Source organism: Panthera onca, chromosome B4, assembly GCF_046562875.1.
Source record: "Panthera onca isolate mPanOnc1 chromosome B4, mPanOnc1 haplotype 2, whole genome shotgun sequence".
In the NCBI taxonomy this organism is placed as follows: domain Eukaryota; kingdom Metazoa; phylum Chordata; class Mammalia; order Carnivora; family Felidae; genus Panthera; species Panthera onca.
The window spans coordinates 94,134,006-94,155,716 of NC_138345.1; the positions used below are offsets into that span (position 1 = coordinate 94,134,006).

The following is a 21,711-nucleotide window of genomic DNA, read 5'->3' on the forward strand; positions in this document are numbered from 1 at the left end:
ACATTCCGGGCATCCTTACACTGGGGACTCCCCCCATACTGATATCTATTGCACGTGGTTTGGTACAGGTGGTTAAGAGCATGTTCCAGGGCCAGAGTTCTAATCTTGACTCTGCCTCTTGCTAGCTGTGTGATTAAGCTGTACTTAATCTCTCAGTGCCTCAGTTATGTATCTATAAAACTGGAGTGTTACTAGTAACTGTCTACTGGGGTTATTGGGCAAGTTAAATGATTCAGTATACATGAGGCTCAGAATAGTACCTGGATTCTGTATGCCTGTTATTACTATTATTATCTTCAGTATCGTTCTTACTCTTATCTGTACCCCAGCTACACAGATTTTCATGGTTTCTTGAATACATTCTTTTACTTTCCCTTTCCTAACGCTGGGTCTTTGTGCCTTCTGCCCAGAATGTACTTTCCTACTTCTTTTTTTTTTTTTTTTTAACGTTTATTTATTTTTGGGACAGAGAGAGACAGAGCATGAACGGGGGAGGGGCAGAAAGAGAGGGAGACACAGAATCGGAAACAGGCTCCAGGCTCCGAGCCATCAGCCCAGAGCCCGACACGGGGCTCAAACTCATGGACCGCGAGATCGTGACCTGAGCTGAAGTCGGATGCTTAACCGACTGAGCCACCCAGGCGCCCCTGTACTTTCCTACTTCTTTATCCAGTCAACTTCCTTGGGCAAAGTTAGAGGTACAGTTCTCCATGCTTCTGCAGCTCTTTGTCCATACCTTTGGATATGCACCCTTTACATTAAAGTTCAAGTTGTGTGTTTACATGTCTGTTTCCCACAGAAGACACTTTAAGCATCTCCGTGTGAGGATTTGCCTTTGGGTCGTTCACCTCTGCAGGCTCAATGTCTTGCGTGGAGCACTTACTTAGAGAAATGTTTGTTGAATATGTGTTCCGTGAATGAGATTCTTGACCAGAATTTCTGGTGGAGAAGCAGGGCGCTTATTTTATTATACATGGTGGTTCAGTTTGTGTTCATTTTCTCACCGACATTTTAATATCCAAACCAGCTCTGGAGAGGAAGTCACAGCTCCTCATCAATACTGGTTATGTAGATTACTGTTAGATCCATGACCTATAGTAATGATCTTCCTCTAGTGTGTGGTAACTCTGTTTTCCTTAAAAGCAACTATTAGTAGGGAGGGAATGAAGGTGGTGTGGCGCTCAGTAGAAAGCATGGCGGAGGTGCTGGCTGGGGACAGGCAGATTCAAAACCCTAGTCCCTTTATAACAGGTTAAGGCTTTAACTCAAACTGGGTCATGCGCTGAGAATCAGAATCAATACTTAGAAGTCACTAGGAGGGGGCGCCTGGGTGGCTCAGTCAGGTAAGCATCTGACTTCGGCTCAGGTCATGATCTCACGGTTCACGAACTCAAGGCCTGCGTTGGGTGAGCTCAAGCCCCACTCCAGTCTCTGCATCCTCTCTCTCTCTCTTTCTCTCTCGCTCTCTGCACCTCGTGGGATTCTCTCTCTCTCTCTCTCTCTCTCTCTCTCTCTCTCTCTCTCCCTGTCTCTCTGTCCCTCACTCACTCACTCACACTCTCTCTTTCAAAAATAAATGAATAAATTAAAATAAATAGATCTTAAAAAAAGAAGAAGAAGAAGTCACTAGGAGGCTTTGCAGTCAAAATAGACAGGTGGAAGCTGCAGTCTGGAGAAAACTAAAGGTCCAAGCACCAGGAAACAGTCAAAGTAATGGCCCTGGGGGTTGTGGGAATGATCTTGGGGGGACTGTCTGATTACACAGCTTTCCCACCCACATTGCCCCTGGAAAGTGGGCACCATTACAAATCGCACACATTAACCCCAAGCTCCTGACTCCAATGTGCAAGTGTGGTGACGAGTGACATAGTGGTTAGAGCACAGGTTTGCATCCAGATTGCCCTGGGATCAAATCCCACCTCTACTTATAATGGACTTACAATGCAATCTTGGCAAAGTCTCTCTGAGACTGTTTCCTCATCTATGAAGTGAAGTAGATATTATTTCATAGGAGAGGAGTGAGAATTCAGTAAGCTGATATATGTGAAGTACTTTGCATCGTGCCTGACCCACAGTTACTGCCCAGCGAAGTGGTATTATCAGTAATCTATAATTAAGAAAGTGTTTGTTCTTTTATTTTTTTTTTAATTTTTTTTAACGTTTATTTATTTTTGAGACAGAGAGACAGAGCATGAACGGGGAAGGGGCAGAGAGAGAGGCAGACACAGAATCGGAAGCAGGCTCCAGGCTCTGAGCCATCAGCCCAGAGCCCGACGCGGGGCTCGAACTCACGGACCGTGAGATCGTGACCTGAGCTGAAGTCGGACGCTTAACCGACTGAGCCACCCAGGCGCCCCAAGTGTTTGTTCTTTTAAAGGAGGTCCCTGTAGCAGCCTGTGTGATCAGGAAGAAAACCACTACCATTTAATGAACACTTGACCTTATGTTAGACACTGTACTAAACTCTCAGGTGTATTACTTCTTAGTTTGTACAACAAAATGAGCAAGGAGATAATATTATCACCACTTGACAGATGAGGATACAGATTCAGAGAAGGTTTGTACCTTGCCTAAAGCAACACAGCCATTATGTAGCAGAGCTTGAAGTTGGATAGAAATCTTTCTCTTAAGGTTTGATTCCTAGTCACTGTGCACGGTGTCTTCTAGACAGGTTGCGAAGGAACATCTGTAGAGTTAGCTGTGGAAATTATGGCTCCTTTTCAGATAACCAGGGTTGTGTGTGTGTGTGTGTGTGTGTGTGTGTGTGTGTGACAATTTGCACGTAATTCCATTCCTTAGATGAAATTATTCTGGAGTGTGAGTGCTTGGTATATTAGTGCTTTCTGGCATTTTTTTGGCAAAGTCCAGCTCAGGTGTTAGTGGTAAAAGGGCAATAGTTTATGTTCATAGAGGAGGCAGCTACAGACACTCAAAATATAAGGCTACCAATAAGAATACAAGGATATAAGAACACCAATGCTGGCCTACAGTACTGCTCAGTGCAAACCAAAAATTTATAGAGAGAATTTAGGCAGCTGGGTTGCTCACAAGTGTAGTAGCAGATATTAATTCTCCTTGGCTTTTGGAAACCAGAGTCAGGACAAATAGTCCAGTGAGATGATACCCTGATATTTGATACCCTGATGTTAGCAGCATATGAAACAATTGTCGGGGTGCCTGGTAGCTCAGTCGGTTAAGTGTCTGACTTCGGCTCAGGTCATGATCTCATGGTTCATGGGTTCAAGCCCCGTGTCGGACTCAGTGCTGAACGCTTGCTCAGAGCCTGGAGACTGCTTCGGATTTTGTGTCTCCTTCTCTCTCTGCCCCTCCCCCGTTCATGCTCTGTCTCACTCTGTCTCTCAAAAATAAAAAAATGTAATAAAAAATTTTTTAAAAATAAAAAAGACACAATTGTCAGATATAGCCATGTGGGGTCATGTGTTCTAAGGATAACATTAAATGACTTAATAGTTGGAAATAGTGTCACTCCCATAGGGTTAAAGTGACCAATATCCTCAAATATTAGGAGCCGAGAAATATGCTTCCTATGAATCTATGGCTGTGGATGATGGCATAGGCCTTGGTTCAGGCATACCTGGGTTTGAATCCTGGTTCCTCTGCTCCTTAGTTATGTGACCTTGGGCCGGTTACTCAACATTTTTAAAATTTCAGTTTTCTCTACCTGTAGGATGGGTATAATAACATCTGTTTCTTAGGGTTGTGAGGATTAATGACGAAATAAATGATAGTTATTGATTTATTATAACATTTTCAAGGTGAAGGAACCAAATTTCTTTCTTTCTTTCTCTTTCTTTCTTTCTTTCTTTCTTTCTCTCTTTTGAAATAAGAATGAGTACAAGCTATATACAAACACACACACACACACACACACACACACACTTTTTTTTTTCCCAAAGAAACACTTCTGTCTCCAGGGAGTTATTACAACTTTTACATGTTCACATTAATTCCTGAGCCTTTATAATCATAAAATCCATTTATAGCCCTTAGTTGCCAAGCAACATAGGACAAAGTACTGAGTATTTCCTTTTATTGCAAAAGGTTCAGCTTTTCCATATTGGTCTTGAAATCAACATTTTTCAGAAAAGGCAGAACAGTGAAAGTACTGTATTTCCAAGGTTTCATGAGCATTCCTTGTTTGGGGATAGAATCAAAACTGAAAGGAATATATTGTTATTATTGTACTGTTCTTGAATAGCCTAAAGAATTTTGTGCTAATTATACAGTCCATTTGTAAGAAATTCTGAAGACGGGAGACTGCAAATTTAGTTTAAGGAGAGAACTTGCTTTGTGTAACCTATGTTCTGAGACGTTCTCACTGTAGGAGAACTAGATCTTTGATCTGTCAGTGTCTTTCCAGAAAGGCTCGGGGGTGGGGGGTGGAAAATTCATATGAGAGGTGTTATCTGCTGACCTTGGTAACCACTGACCTCAAACAGGTCATTCAACTGGGCATTGGCAGGGTTTGGGGAAGCTGGCTTTGAGGCACATAACTAAATTCTCTTCTTTGAAAGGTATTAATGCTTTTAATTGTTTTTGTTGTTTTTGCCTGTGGATAATCAGCAAGTAAAGGTTGGAAATCCAAAGAAGGGCACTGTCTGATGTCGGCTCATGTCGTGATCTTGCTGCTTGCCGGTTCACGCCCCACATCGGGCTCTGTGCTGACAGCTGGGAGACTGGACCCTGCTTCAGATTCTGTGTCTCCCTCTTTCTTCCTCCCCCGCCCCCACTCATGTTCTCTCTCTCTCTCTCTCTCAAAAATAGATAAGCATTAAAAAATATTTAAAAAAAGAAATCCAAAAAGAATCAAAAGAGTATATTACTGTTTAACATCCTGTAAAGTATAAGTACAACTTATATTTTTAAAAGCCCATAAAAGCATGCATAGAAACAGTTTTTAAATCCACATAGCTATTTTTCTATTTGTGTGTATTAAAACAGTGCAAAAGCAGATTAGAGTATCCCAATGGGAATTCTACTATGCAGTGGGATTCTATAGATGGAAAGAATAGAAGCAATGTTCCTCTTTCCTTTCTTCCCTTGTTGGGTTAGGCAAGCTTGTTGCTTTGAGACAAATCTGTTAAGTCACATACGATGTATTATATGCAGGAAGAGGCAGAAAGGACACCTACAAACTATTTCTTATAAATTTTACAAGGTAAGAGCTAATCAAGTCTCTTCTGCTAAGAGTAAATGTACTTTGGGATGACTCTGTGTGCGGGTATAAAAGAGTAAGATCTGGCTGTTAGCATGAGTAGGCTAATTCCAATCGATTGGTAGAAGGGCACTTTAAAATCTATTATCCACACATCTCCAGAAGAGTTGTGTCTTAAGAAGCAGTTGGAAAAATTCCATTTCTTCTTTTTATCTGCATGGGGATAAGACCCAGACAATAATCTGCTCCTCTCCCCAGGGGGCATCAGGCTCCTGTGTGAGAATCTGAATTGACCTTTCATGGTACTGAGGTGTCAGGGCTACAAGCTGTGCTCAGGACTTGGTCTTCCCTTTGCTGGTTGTTTATGGAAATGTTGGGAAAAAAATAAAAGTCCCTACTCGGCCACCAAATTTTTACATTTTCTTATTTCGCCAGCTCCTTCCTACCCATCTTCAAAGTTTTCTTCTCACCCTTCCATTTGTATTATGCTTGTGGATAATAGAGTTTGACATTTTACAGACTTTTTCATTTCCGTCACTCGTTGGTCCCTCTTGCAACCCTGGGAGGAAGGCATTTTACAGATGAACAAAACGGAACCTTAAAGAAGTTGACGTGTCTAAAACCACACTGGTAAATGCCAGTGGTCGTGGCAAAATCTTTGTCTTCTCATTCCCAGTCCAATGTTCTTTCCATGTTCATACCACTTTGCTTTCCCAAAGGAAAAAGAGATAACACTGGCCATGACTCACTGGCTTCCATAGTCTAGGGTAGATGTCAGACAAATACTTCAGTAAACTTAGCAGGTCTTTGGAAAACGCTCCTCCATTTTATCGTCCTCTTGCTTCCTGAAACCCAGTTACCACCTTAATTTCCCACAAACTGGCCACTGGCTACCCCACCGCACCTACTCTCCAGAGCAGGGCCAGCAAGTTCCTGTTATTTGGGCCTTCGCTTAACACCCTGCTTTGATGAAACTGATCTTCCCTGATTTCAGCAATTGGTTCATTGTTCTGAGTCCTGTGTTTGGGAGTTGGGGGCAAGTAGCAGAGAAGGAACAAGAAAGGAGTGAACATTTATTATGTGCTGAACATTAGCAGTGTTAAAGAAAAAAAAATCAGTGATACTTGTTAAAGCCTAGTAAGGATGACTTTATTCAAGGGAAGGAGTGTCACAACAGGTATAGTGACAGCTGTGATGGAATTTTGCAGTAGGGGAGAGAGACTGGGCTCAACCCCTCATGGGTATAGCCAAGGAGCAGGGTAAGGGGGATTCTGGCTAGACCAACCTAACAGGATTCTTTCTGAGAGCTGACCAAGGTGACCAGACACCCCCTGGGGCAAGGTGGGGGTAAGGAAGCTGATCAGACAGCAAGGGTGATCAGATATGGAGGATGGGGGATTCTGGTTAAGCTGATTTGTCAGGATTCTTGCTCAAATTGGACGATACAGACAGAAACATGAAAGTAGGCCTTGTTGAAAAGGTCAAGGAGGCCTGAGTAGAGTTTGATCTGGAGTCAGTCTGACAGCAGCAGGATGACATGTCACATTTAGTCTGTGAGCAGTGCTCTACAGTGCTAAAACTCATCTTTTTTTCCCACCTCCTCCCCCACCCCCTCACCCCTGCCCAAGATAAGGAAACAGGCCCAGAGAGGTTCAGTAGAAGTGGAATTGACCCCAAGTTGACCTGATTGCAGTTTTCCAAATCTCGTTCTTTCCTTGCCTGCAGGTTACATGGGGCTGCCTCCTTCTGGAATGCCCTAGTCTGCCGTGTTCACCTGGCTGATTGCTGTGCACTCTTGAGATTTCCACTTTGGCATCATTCCCTGAGGGCTCCTGTGTATTCCATAGTATTTTGTACTTCACCTCTAAAAGCGTGTATTGCCTTTTTTTGTGTCCGTCTCCTATGGACAACAGGAAGGAAGGAAATATGTCTCATTCATTCCTTTAGCCTCAGCAGCTAGGACTGGCACATAGTATTCACTCAAACATATTTATGAAACCAGTCAATAAATACCCCAAGCCTGACCTCTTTCCAAGTCTGCTGGGCTTCCCTCCTTATTTCTCCTACCCAAGAAGACGTGAACCTTCATCCTACACTTGACTGAAGACTCAGCCCTCAGTCAGTGCTCTGCTGGGCTGTCCCTTCCATATCCGCCTGGCTTGGCAGGAGGAAGGCATTGCTGCGGCAGGACAGATATGCCTGAAAGCCACAGGGTGGGCAGCTTCCGCGTTACATTTTCCTTAATTTGTGCCATGCAGGGTCTGCCCACTGGGGCATCAATTTCATATTCAACACTGCCCATTCCAGAGGAACCAAACCACCCGCAAAGACTGTGGGTGGACATCCCCACTTTAGCTGACCTTCCTGTGGGGTGTCTTCCTCTTCGTCTTTTTCCTTTTTCCTCTTCTTCCTCCTTTTTGGCCCTTGGCAACATTAGACCAAACCAGAACAATAATTCTTCAAAATCTTCAACGTAAAACAAATGGGATTCCTTGATGTGTTCCTATACCATTTAAAAGAAAGTTTTCAGGGCACCTGGGTGGCTCAGTCGGTTAAGCATCCAACTTCGGCTCAGGTCATGATCTCACAGTTCTTGAGTTCAAGCTCTGCGTCAGGCTCCGTGCTGACAGCTCAGAGCTTGGAGCCTGCTTCAGATTCTGTGTCTCCCTCTCTCTCTGCCCTTCCCCTGCCTGTCTCTCTCTCTCAAAAATAAATAAACATTAAAAAAAAAGAAGGAAAGGCTTCAGCTTCTGTTTCCCAAATGAATCTTCCACAGTTAAAAATTAGTATTGGTTAACATGCAGTTGATCGTGATTTATTTATTCCTGTATATATTAATGTTAGTATGTGCTATTGAAGAGAAAATTGACAAAGCATAAAAGTTTAATCCTCATGGTGAAGGGCTAGGAGGAAGTTCAGCTGTAAGGTTCCAAAACTCCTTGAAAAATGGATTCCCAGACCCCCAGAAAGTCCAGAGGATCTTGCCTAATTTATATTTCAAATCACTAATTTGAGAGGAAAAGAAGTGTGAACTTGATAAGCAACTAATGAAGACATTGAAATACTTTCATGAAAATTGAGGTCACGTGATGCAATAGACTGACCATTTTCACCTACTTTAAATCCCAGGCAAATTTTTAGATTATTCACTGAGAAGCTATGCAAATCACCACAAGGGCAGCTCTCCAAAGGTATTGAGCAATCATTTATTATTTACACTGAATGGCTCCTGAGTTTGTGAAAAAGCAAATTGGGCACATTCATATGGAATTATAATAACGTTAGTGCTGAAAGATCATAGATCTACTACATTCTTAAGCTGTATATGGCAGACGCTATAAGCTGCCTTCCCAGTAGTGGTCCAGCCACCTTCTTTTCTGCGGGCAGAAGCTTAATCTCTTTAGAGAGAGGAGAGTCCTTGAGCTGAGGAAGGGTAGGCTCTAATGTAATTGATTTAAACCAGTTATCACAATCTCAAATTCCTCCTCTCTCTCCCCTTCTCTTCATAATTCAGCAGCTGTAACTTTTTTTTTTTTTTTGCAACCTTCTTCCATCATCCTTTTTATAAAGGGTAAGTTTCTCTATTTGCTGAAGCACCTAACAATATTAATAACTTGACATGTCCTTTACATTTTTATTAGGAATGTTATTATTTCTGTTAGTTTTTGAGTGGTTTGTCCCAACCCTACTTTCCTACATTCTTTCGCATGATTTTGCAGAAAGCAAGGTTGTTCAAGAACACATTCATTATGGTATAGTAGAAAACACCTGAGTCCGTGCAAGAACAATTTGTTATTGCAACTTGAACAAGTTATGTAAGCTGGCTAAGAATATTTGCTCCTCTGAAAAATGGGGATAATAATAGGACCTATTTGATAGAATAAAATTATTATGAGGATTGAATGAGAAAGAAATGTAAAATTGTTAGCATGTTATCAGTACCCAAAAAGTGCTCAACAAATTTACCAAGTATTTATTATTATTATTATTATTATTATTATTATTATAATTCTACATTGACCATCTCTCATGTGGCTTGATTTGTGATTCTTTCCCACTCTGTTGGATCTCCCTTAGACACCCTATTTGTCAACATTCCTCTGAAATTATGGGGCCCAGGTCATCATGGCTGGACCTATGCATTGAGGAACAGGGACCTCACCATCCTACTTCTGTACTCAGTGATTTTATTAGTATAATTCAACATTAGTTTGTCTTCCCAATACTTCCTCATGATGACCCAACGAAAGGAACTTTGTCTCACCTATTCATCTCACCTATTCACTCATACGCCAAGTTTCCCCAACTCCTATTTACATAATTTAAAAAGTCAATGTAGAGCTTAATGCTACACCTGCTGAATGTCATCTTGTCAAAGTTAGCCATCAACCCAGTCAGCGAGATTCGACTTGACTCTTTCAAAACATATTGTGCCCCGCCTACCTCCTTTAGGCCATCTCCATACTTGGCCAATTTGCCTTCTTTATACTTCTAAAAATCACAAATACCCTTATTGACAAGGATGAGAGCAGAGTCATTTTGTGCTGAATTTTAGGATTTTTCTCTCGGTTACCATGGTGGGGTACAGTTGTTCTCCCAGGTATAAGTTCACCTAACGCTAATGTAATTTCCACACCTTTCTCCATCTTAGCTACAAATACAACCATCTTTGACTGCCCCTCCCCACGTTGGATTGGAAGCCCCCCAGGTATCTCCTTGGGCCTGACTTACCACACTATGTTGGTGCTGCCTGTTTTTTGGTTTTTTTTCCTGTGCCCCTCCCTCACCTTGAGGGTAAGATTGAGTGTTGCTCATTATTGTATACCCAGTGCCTAGCATATACACACTTCATTAAATATTTATCAAATGCTGAATGAATTAAGAATTCTGTTAAGTGTCCAGTTGAAGTCAGGATACACATTTCCATGGAGAGTCTCCTGATCTGCCAGTCTCAGGCAGCTGGACAGGCAAGAAAATGAAGTTCACCCACCTGGCTAGTTTTTGGTGGGCACATGAAGACTCTTCAATGTCTTCTGCTGTTTGTAAGAGTCCGGCAGCCAAGTTTTTAGTGATCCTTTCTAGAATTTTGCATCTGTGACAGTTCTGGAAGCCCCGTGTGGGCGTTGCCATCCTGTTACACAATGTGCTGGAACTATTTATTTACTCAAGTTGCATAAAGGTTAATTTTTATTTTATCGTTTGATTATCAGGCACATAAATTTCAGGTGATTCATATCATGTTAAAGTCCAGACAGTCTTTTAATTTGGTCACATTTCCAACAATGGGTCATGTTCCCTCTGGTTAAAAGAACTGATTAGATTCTTCCTGGATCAATGTAGGACTTCCTGTGCAAGGGGAACTGGGGAGACTCCAATAATTCTAGGTCATTAGGTGGAGTTTTTCTTGGGATCAGTGCCCTGCTGCTCCCTTCTGTCTCCGAGTGCAAAAACAGGATGATATGACACGAGCAGATGAAATCTCCAAGCTCCTTCTCAGGCTCCTCACCCAAATCTCTCATATTTCTTACCTCAAAGCATGAGCACAACCTCCCACCCAATCACCAAAACTAGACTAGACTAGAGAATTACCTAGCTTCCTTCCAATCAGTCACAAAGTCCAGTAGGTATCCCTTCTCAAATACTACTCTCATCCAGTGGTGTGCTGGTGAAACAACCAACTCTTTGGGGAAAGAATTCCCAATTTGTAGTGTTTGCCAATTTCCATGGTGTAAACCCTCCCTTGTGGCCAATTGCAAGCTGCTAACACAACACAGCAAATAGGGATTTGGGAAGAGATGTGCACACGCTTGTACAAGCTGGCTCCAGGACACCAGGGATTTTCCACCTTCCCGACACCCCCTCCCCGCTGCTGCTATACTGGATCAGAGTTTCATGGCATTTAAGACCCCAGGATCTGTCCCTGCTGACAATTCTAGCCTCATGGACCCCTATTCCTGGAAGCTTTGCCTGGCACCTTTTTGTTCTTATTAGGTCATTTAGGTGACCCATAATGCCATATGTACATCTCTGTTGTCATATCACATTGCTGTGGTATGTGTTTATGTCAGTCTTTCTCACTAATCTGTGAACTTGCTGAGCACAGAAACTGATAGTACTGACAAAGGGTAGTAGTTATTGAGCTGAGAACTATGCTAAGCATCTTAAATGCATTATCTCATTTCATCTTTGGGTGCCTGGCTGGGTCTGTTGGCTGAGCATCTGATTCTTGATTTTGGCTCAGGTCATGATCTCATGGTTTGTGGGTTTGAGACCCACATCAGGCTCTGCGCTGACAGTGCAAAACCTGCTTGGGATTCTCTCTCTCCCTCTCTGCCCCTAACCTGCTCGTGTTCTGTTTTTTTCTCTCTCTCAAAATAAATAAACAACCATGAAAGAAAATTTAATCTTCAGAACAATCCTATGAGGTAGATGCTCCTATTATCCTCATTTTGTAGGTAAGGAAATTGAGGCACCGAGGGGCTGCATGATTTGCCCAAGGTTGAACAGCTGGTTGCACAAATCTACAGCCAGAGTTGATCCCAGGCCTGATTGTAGAACCAGGACCCTTAACTACTAAGGCCTCTTCGTCTTTGTGTCTCTAGCAGTTGGGACTCTTCCTGGTCCGTAGCAGGTGTGTTGAGTGATTTAATAAGGGAAGGCTCATGTTGGCAGCATTCCTGACTAGTCTCACTCAGCTTCAAGCCAGTCTCCCAACAGCGAGAAACTATAAACCTGCTCACATTACCCCTCTGATGGAAATGTTGCAATGTCTCCATAACTTTCAAGATAAATTCCTTACCTTGGTACCTATGAAGCTTCATGATCTGGTGGCTATTAATTTCTCTAGATGCCCCTTCCACTCTTCATCATCACATTTATTCATTCAAATTTTATTACTTATACAACAGATGCAATATTTATTGAATAGCTAGGCCTAACAAGGTTCCAGCCCTTGTTCTAGGATGTATACGAAAGAGGCAGTTTATCCCCTAGAGAGGCTTAGAGGTTAGTGAGAGAGACACACACACCACACAACCACAGGGGTTGGAACAGAAGTGCATTCAGCTTTCACCAGGGTCTGCAACAGGCATTGTCTCCGTCTCTGACGTGTTCTTTACCTGGCTCTGGCCATGCTATTGGCACATTTCCACAGGAGTCCTGCTGCTGGTTTTATAAATTCATCTGTACATGCTCTTCTCTGTTCTTAGAATTTTTCTTAATAACTACCTACTTATCTTTAAAAATTCCTCTCAAGTGTCACCTACAAGGAGTCCTTCCCCTCTCCCACCCCTGCCAGCCTAATTGAAAGCTCCCATAGTATTCATGTCTACACCCATCCTAACATTTAACTCGTACGGCTCTAGCTGACTTTCTTGTCCCTCTCACTGGATTGTGAACTCATTTCTGATTTTATTCCCGGACACAAAGTGGACACTAAGTATATATTGAATAAATGAATGGAAAAATTAGTGAATTAATGATTGGAAATACCATCTTTTCTCATCTAACTCTGAATTGGCTGTGGCTCTAAACACTGACATTAGATTTGAAATCCAGCTTTAAAGACATCCAGATGGCCAACAGGCACATGAAAAGATGCTCAAGGTCGCTCCTCATCAGGGAAATACAAATCAAAACCACACTGAGATACCACCTCACGCCAGTCAGACTGGCTAAAATGAACAAATCAGGAGACTATAGATGCTGGCGAGGATGTGGAGAAACGGGAACGCTCTTGCACTGTTGGCGGGAATGCAAACTGGTGCAGCCGCTCTGGAAAACAGTGTGGAGGTTCCTCAAACAATTAAAAATCGGTCTACCCTATGACCCAGCAATAGCACTGCTAGGAATTTACCCACGGGATACAAGAGTGCTGATGCATAGGGGCACTTGTACCCCAATGTTTATAGTAGCACTTTCAACAATAGCCAAATTATGGAAAGAGCCTAAATGTCCATCAACTGATGAATGGATAAAGAAATTGTGGTTTAGGGGCGCCTGGGTGGTTCAGTCGGTTGGGCGGCCAACTTCGACTCAGGTCATGATCTCGTGGTCCGTGAGTTCGAGCCCCGCGTCGGGCTCTGTGCTGACAGAGCCTGGAGCCTGTTTCAGATTCTGTGTCTCCCTCTCTCTGACCCTCCCCTGTTCATGCTCTGTCTCTCCCTGTCTCAAAAATAAATAAAACGTTAAAAAAAAAAAGAAAAAAGAAAGAAATTGTGGTTTATGTATACAATGGAATACTACATGGCAATGAGAAAGAATGAAATATGGCCTTTTGTAGCAATGTGGATGGAATTGGAGAGTGTTATGTTAAGTGAAATAAGTCAGGCAGAGAAAGACAGATACTGTATGTTTTTACTCATACGTGGATCCTGAGAAACTTAACAGAGGACCAGGGGGGAGGGGAAGGGGGGAAAAAGTTACACAGAGGGAAGGAAGCAAACCATAATAGACTCTTAAATACTGAGAAAAAAACCTGAGGGTTGATGGGGGGTGGGGGAGAGGGGAAAGTGGGTGCTGGGCATTGAGGAGGGCACCTGTTGGGATGAGCACTGGGTGTTGTATGGAAACCAATTTGACAATAAATTGTATATATATATATATATATATATATATATATATATATATACACACACACACACACACACACACACACACACACACATCTGTACAGATGTATGTATGTACCTGTATGTACATGGATGTATGTATATATACATCTGTATAGATATATGTATATATATGTATATATATACATACATCTAAACAGATGTATGTATATATATAATCCAGCTTTATTTTCAAAACAAAATGTCCTTAGCAAATGAGAGAATTTGGTTTCTCCTCCTCTCCTCCATCTTCTCTTCTCCTACCCCTCCTACTCCTCCTTTGGAGTACTCATTAGCATTTCTGCTTGAATTTCTCATGAACACTGGTGTATCATAGGGAAACTATCTTTATGTTTAAACCCAAAGGGCAACCATTTAGGGGGATCCTCACTGTTGCTTTTTAGAATCTTTTAAAAACCTAGGGGCACCTGGGTGGCTCGGTTGGTTAAGTGACCATCTCTTGATTTCAGCTCAGGTCATGATCTCATGGTTCATGAGATCGAGCCCTGCCTTGAGCTTCAGGCTGAGCATGGAGCCTGCTTAGGATTCTCTCTCTCCCTCTGCCCCTCGTGCTCTCTCTCTCTCTCAACTAAAAAAAAAAAAACAAACCTAGAGTTGTTGTAATAGACAAATGTTGTCATCTTGGCTGTTGTCTGAGTGCTCTGGACAGGGATGCTGCAGGACAAACGGTGAAAGAGTCAGTAAAGGAAGGGACAGGTGGCATCTGGGTTGAGGAAAGTGATGTGGGAAGGGAGTCTATCAGAAGGTAACAGGAAAGGACTGGTGGGTGGTGGATGGGCAGGTGGATGGAGAAAGCAGAATAAATAAAAGGAAGGTTCTTGCTCCCTACTCACACCTCTGGAGAAGTATTGTTTCCTAACAAGTCCTGTGTATTCAACTTGGACTTGTCTGTGCTAATCCCTAGTGGATTGATCCCCTAACTATGTGTTTTTTTCTTGTCTGTCCAAGGCCGAAGGGTAGCAGGACAAGTTACCATGTGTCAGCTGTCGCTGTGCCTAGAAGGGGAGGCAGAGACCTAGGGTGAAGAAGGGCTTTCTTTCTGAGAGCAATAAAGAGGGCAGTTCTCTGGCATTCCCAGGAGGCTTGGGCAGCTTCTCCCGTTCTGAGCAGGATGGTGACAGCCACAAAAGACAAATGTAGAAAAGGGTAGAATCCAGGCTTGAAAGCAAGCCTCCCTGACAGGGGGTGGGCTGCCTAACAATGCCATCTCTGCAGGCTTGGGTGTAATAAATAAGTGTTTAAGACACTTATAGCAAAGTGATTATTTTTAAAAGCATGAGATTTATTTAACAGTCATTTAAGAGTTTCCCTGTGTGCGTGTAAAGCCTTCTGAAAACAATTTTATCTGACAGTATGGATTTATCTTGTTGAGTAATTTCCTTTGAGTCTGGAAGGCATAGATGTGATTTTAGAGTCCTAGAGAAAGTTGGCTACTGCGGGGATCAACTCTCCTTGTTCATTAAAGTGTTTGGACAGGCTACATGGGGCAGGTCCTGGGAGCTATGGACCGTCTCCTATTTCTGCCTGGGGGATGGAGGTGGGGGAGCATGGGTCATAGAAAGCAAGTGATACATTGGTCAGGTCTTAGCATCTGTTGGCCACCTCCAATTTTTGCCGGGGCAGTGTGTGTGTGTGTGTGTGTGTGTGTATGTGTGTGTGTGTGTGCGCGCGAGCATACTGTATAAAGCAGATGGGACACCAGCAGGGGCTTCAGTGGGAAATTAAACAGATCCTTCCCTCCATCTGCTTCTCTTAGCAATTGGCTTGACCAAAGCCCAGTGAAGTAGTAGAAGCAAGTCAGTCCTGTCTGCAATTTGGAGCAGGGGATGGGGTGGTGATGGTGGGGAGGGGAGTGGGCGCATGCTCAGGAATCAGGCAGCCTGCTTGGATTCCCTGCGTACCACTTACTAGCTGTGAGACCCTGGACAAGCTAGTTACCTATGTAACCACTTTGTCTTCTGTGTAAGCTGGAAACATTAGTGTCCACCTCCTAGGGCTCTTATGAGGATTAATGAGTTAGGTAAAGTGGTTCTCTTTGCCTTGGCTCAGAGTCAAAAATCCAAGCTACCTCTGAATGTCCCTGGACCGTTATGATAGCTCTGGACTTCATCTTCCTTCTGTTCTTATCCCTTTATAGTCCTTTCCCACAAAGCAACCAGAATGGCCTTCTTTTTTTTCTTTTTGTTTATTCATTTATTTTTTGTGGATTCCACACATGGGTGAAATCATATGGTATTTGTCTTTCTCAGTCTGACTTATTTCACTTAGCATGGTACCCTCTAGGTCCATCCATGTTGTCACCAATAGCACTATCACATCCTTTTTGTGGTTGTGTAATATTCCGTTGTAGACATATACCACATCTTCTTTATCTATTAGTCCAGTGATGGACACTTAGGTTGCTTCCATATCTTGGATATTGTAAATAATGCTGCAGTAAACATAGGGTTGCATGTATCTTTTATTTTTTTTAATGCTTATTTTGGAGAGAGAGACAGAGCGATCAGGAGGGTGCAAAGACAGAGGGGGACAGAGGATCCAAAGCAGGCTCTGCACCGATGCAGAGAGTCCAACGTGACGCTTGAACTCACAAACTGTGAGGTCATGACTTGAGCCAAAGTCGGATGCTCAACTGACTGAGCCACACAGGTGCCCCTATAACTTTTCAGATCAGTGTTTCTATTTTCTTTGGGTAAATAACCCATAGTGGAATTGCTAGATCAGATGGTATTTCCATTTTTAATTTTTTGAGGAACCTCCATACTGTTTGTCACAGTGGCTGTAGGGAGGAAAACTTTTAAAGATGTCAAGCATATCATATCGCTTTCAAAAGGCTTCCCATTGCTCTGACCACCTCCCCTGGCCCCTTCCTTGTGCTCCTGTGCTTTAGCCACCCTGGAATTGTTTCTCAAACCAGCCCTGTGCTCTTGCCCTTCCTGTTCTCCTCTGCCTTCCATGCACTGCTCTTGGTCTTTGCATGGCTGGCTCTTTTCTGAGACGCCCTTCCAATCAGAAGGAACTCTTTCCTTCTGATATGATAAGCCTGCAGCTTATCATATCAGTCTGTTTCACTTTCTTATGAAAATATCCTGTTTACTTATTGTTTCTTATATGTCACATCAGTCCTCCCCTGACCCCCATTGATGCCACTTTTCCCTCCCTTAGAATTCAGGCCCCCTGAGGGAATTTGTCTTTTTGTCTGTTTTACCCCCTCTTGGTAGGTGCTTTTTTTTTTTTTTTTTTTTTTTTTTTTTCAGAAGAGTGCAAGCAGGGGAGGGGCAGAGAGAGGGGGACAGAGGATCTGAGGCGGGCGGGCTCTGCACTAACAGCAGCAAGCCAGCTCACCAACTGTGAGATCATGACCTGAGCTGAAGTCAGACATTCAACTGCTCGAGTGACTGAGCCACCCAGGTGCCCCGGTAGGTGCTTGATAAATATTAGTTGAATCAGTGATAGAACGAATATGTCTTCCCCTGCTCATCTCCATCCTATTCTTTCTTTAACATCTCACTCAAGACTAAACTCCAGTATGTACTATGAGGTCATTTCTCACCATCGCAACACTTAAGAATATCTTCCATCTATTTCCCTCTTAGTTTATGTCACTGAAAAAAGTGGGTGATCTCTCTTCTCATTCCCTCCTCTTCTCTTTCTTCCTCCCTCTCTTCCACCTGTCTCTGATATCCATCAATGTTTCCCATTTGGGAGGTGCTCAAGATTTTAAAAATTTTATTTTAATTGGTGAAGTAGAAAGCCAAAAGCTAAACATACAATGGTCCTCCTGTCACTAGTGCTGTGATCTGAATGTGAGCGTCCCTTGCCCCTGGAAGAATACAAGGAACTGGATTACATGAGGAATATTTGGTGTGAGGGCTAGACAGTTGATGTGTTATATATTAAATTGTGCCTAGGAAAAAACCCACGAAGTTAATAATTGATGAATATAAGTGAAGGATGCAAGTGAGTTCCTGTAGCTTCTCTTTGGGTTTGAAATTATTTCAAAATAAATTGTTAAAAATTCTTTCCCTCTCAAAAAATGCACAAAGTTAAATTTATCAATCTTTTTCATCATAATTTTTGGCTTTTAGGCTGTGTTTGGAGAAACATTTATCTTAAGATCATAAGAATATATTCTTTAAATTTTTTTAACGTTTATTTATTTTTGAGAGAGAGATTGACAGAGTGCGAGTGGGGGAGAGGCCGAGAGAAAGAGGGAGACACGGAATCTGAAACAAGCTCCAGGCTCCGAGGTGTCAGCACAGAGCCCAACATGGGGCTCGAACCCATGAGCCATGAGATCATAACCTGAGCTGAAGTATGACACTTAACTGACTAAGCCACCCAGGTACCCCAAGATCATAAGAATATTAACTCACACTTCTTTCTATAGTTTTATTTATTTATGTTGGAATTTTTGCTCTATCTGGAATTTTGGTGTGGAAGTAGGAAAATAATCCATATTTTACCCCTCATATGTCTAACCAGTGTTCCCCAAAACTTTTATTGAATAATCACTCTTTTCTCACTGCTGTCGAAGGATTTGTTTATTGTGTACTTAAAGTCCTAATATGTTACATGTATATGTGATATTTCTTGATATATCCTGGATATATCCTACATCCTTTGATGTGTCCTTGCGTGTATTTCTCAATATTTATTTACCTCCTCCTCCATAATTTTTCTGGTGATTTTTGACTATTTATTCTTCTAGAAGAACTTCAGAACACTCTAATTCGGGGATTAATTTCAGGCAACACACAAACCAGTTCAAAGGGGTTAATAGGGTATATGCAAGAGTTTGTCATCTAATTGGAGTAAAAGTCAAACAACCAGGCTTTAGTAAGGATTAAAAAATCAAGAAGGACCTGGGTTAATGTTATGGAGATATTTAGACTATTACTCTAGTTTGCCTAATAATTATATGACTTAATCTCAATCATCAGCTCTAAAGTCTAGTTCGGGGCACCTGGGTGGCTCAGTCAGTTAACCATCTGACTCTTGATTTTGGCTCAGGTCATGACCTCAGGGTTTGTGAGATTGAGTCCTGTGTTGGGCTCTGCATTGATGGCACAAAGCCTGCTTGGGATTATCTCTCTCTCTCTGTCTTTCTCTGTCCATTCCTCATTCATACTCTGTCTCTCTCAAAATTAATAAGTAAACATTTATTTTTTATTTTTATTTTTTTCAATATAGGAAATTTATTGTCAAATTGGTTTCCATACAACACCCAGTGCTCATCCCAAAAGGTGCCCTCCTCAGTACCCATCACCCACCCTCCCCTCCCTCCCACCCCCCCCAAACCCTCAGTTTGTTCTCAGTTTTTAAGAGTCCAATAAGTAAACATTTTTTAAAAATAATAAAATCTAGTTCAAATTCTTAGGAGAAATAATTGAATTGGTCACTGGCTAGCCAATGGATTGGTTCTTCCTGATTCAGGTGCCTGTAGAGGTTGTGTTACAAATATGGCTGCTAGAGACTATTTTCACAAGGGTAAAGTTCTTAGAAAATGAATATATGGGTTTGGCAGATGTTATCAATAATGTCTAGTAAAAGTTTTATGATACTGAATCCTTTAGTCTAAGATCAATGTCTTTCCATTTGTTCAAATCTCTTCCTATGACCCCTCATAGAGTTTTTTTTTTAATATTGTCCCCAAATATATGTTTAGGTATTTTATACTTTTTGTCATTTTGAATGGAATCTTCTGCACTATATTTATCAGAATAGTTGATTGGTTATTTTTTGTGTGTAAGGAGGTAATTATTTTTTTACTTTTAATCAACTACTTTATTGAGTTTTCCAGTTATTTTGAATTGTTGTCACTTTTTTCTCCTGAATTTACTAGGTATAGAGTCATATTTTCTACAAATATTGTTTCTACAAATTGTTCTACAAATATTTCTACAAATATTGTTTTGTTTCTTTATTATATATTCCTATGTTTTATATTCTTTTTAAATTCTAACATCTTTATTATTATCAGAAAGAAACCAGTAAGTTTATTTTCATTTTTTTAAATCAAGGAAAAGGATAGAAATATTGTGTTACATTTTGTGAAGTCTAACAAAAATGTGAAGCAAGATACTGAACTTCTTGTTGAGCTTAACTGGAAATAATCTGCCCAACCATCCCACCTTCCTCCCTCCCTCCCTCCCTCCCTCCCTTCCTTCCTTCCTTCCTTCCTTCACTTCATCCGTCCATCCATTCATCCATCCATCATCCATCCATATATGCATCCATCCATCCCATAAATGTTTATTGCTGCCTTTTTTATATCATAGATTCATGTGGCTACTTTAAGAAGGACAACACCCCTGCTCCTAAAGACTTTAGATGGAGAAACAGCCACAAAGGCAAGCAATTATAATAGTGTATAAGGCAAAGCACAGGGTGTTAATGGAGGCACATAAAAAGGGTACCTACACCAGCCTTAGACAGGCAGGGAAGGAGAGTAAATCTAAAAAGATTTCTAAGGAAATATTTGAATGGAAGAAAGATCACACTCTCAGTAAATGTATTATGCCATTTAGTTGCTTTAAAATTCTTGGGTGTAGCCATGTCAATATCTTTAGCTGTTAGCCATTCTGAAATCTTCATGAATCTCAAGATTTTCAATTTGCCTTCGCAGCTCACGGGACCAGTGACAGTCTGGGGAACCCGACGCTGGATACAAGTCTGCTGGAGGAATTCTTGGGCAATGATTTCGATCTGGGGGCCTTGTAAGTAATGAAAGTACTGCTCTCCATTTGATGTTTTAAAAGTTATGAGATGGTTAAGTGAGCTAGGAAGTGTTCTCTCCTCTTCTGTTTTCCAGAAAGGCATGGATGGAGTTGATGTTTCTTCTATAAATCTTTGGCAGTTTTCACTGAGTGAGGTCCGCTGGGCCTGGAGTTTTCTTTATAGGAAGGTCCTCCCTTTCTAATTCAATATCTTTACTAGATACTGGGCTATTCAGGTTATCTATTGGTAGTTGTCAGCTTAGGCAGTTTTTGTGTTTCAGTGAATTTACTGATTTCATCTAAGTTGTCAAATTCACTGGCATAAAGTTATTCATCATATTCCCTTATTTTACTTTGAATGTCTATAGAATCTGTAGTGATGATCCTTTTGCTGTTCTTGATATTACCAATTTGTGTCTTTTTATTCTTGATCCATCTGGCAAGAAGTTCATCAGTTTTTCAAACCCTTTGAAGATCCAGCTTTGGTTAAATTTATATTCCTAATCATTTTTCTGTTCTGTATTTCATTGATTTCTGCTCTTATATTCCGTTAATAGCATAGCTACTTCAGCTTTCTTTTATTTTTAATTTACATACAGTAATATTAAATTTTTATCCTGTATATAGTTTTGTGAGTTTTGACAAATTCATAGAGTTGTAGAACTGCTATCATGATCAGCACAAACAATAGCTCCCTCACCTGAAACATTTCCCTGATGCTTCATAAGGGAAATTTATCACCCATCCCAAGACCTTAGTGACAGTTGACCTGTTCTCTGTCCCTATAGTTTTGCTTTTCTGGAATGTCACATAAATGAAATCTATGGTATATAACATTTTTAGTATGGCTTCTTTCACTAAGCATAAAGTCTTTGATCGATAGTTCATTCCTTTTTATTGCTGAGAAAGACTCTGTTGACTGTTTATAATACATTTTGTTTATCCACTTGCCCATTGGATTATTTCCAGTTTGGGACAATTACAAATAGCTTCTTTAAATATTAATGCACAGTTTTTTATGTGGTCAAGAGTTTTAATTTCTTTTTTTTTAATGTTTATTTATTTTTGAGAGACAGAGTGCAAGTGGAGGAGGGGCAGAGAGAGAGGGAGACAGAATCTGAAGCTGGCTCCAGGCTCCGAGCTGTCAGCACAAAGCCTGATGCGAGGCTCAAACTCACAAGCTGAG

At 41.5% G+C, this 21,711-nt stretch overlaps 1 protein-coding gene across 4 annotated transcripts in view; it reads left to right on the forward strand.

Moving 5' to 3' along the window:
* MYRFL (myelin regulatory factor like) overlaps positions 1–21,711 on the forward strand; it is a 128,220-nt gene that overhangs the window by 11,991 nt on the left and 94,518 nt on the right. For all 4 annotated transcript variants that reach the window (XM_078449688.2, XM_078449685.2, XM_078449686.2 and 1 more), the window contains exon 2: positions 20,435–20,525. In XM_078449688.2, coding sequence (XP_078305814.1) covers positions 20,435–20,525 — 91 coding nt within the window. The remainder of the gene's footprint in view (positions 1–20,434; positions 20,526–21,711) is intronic.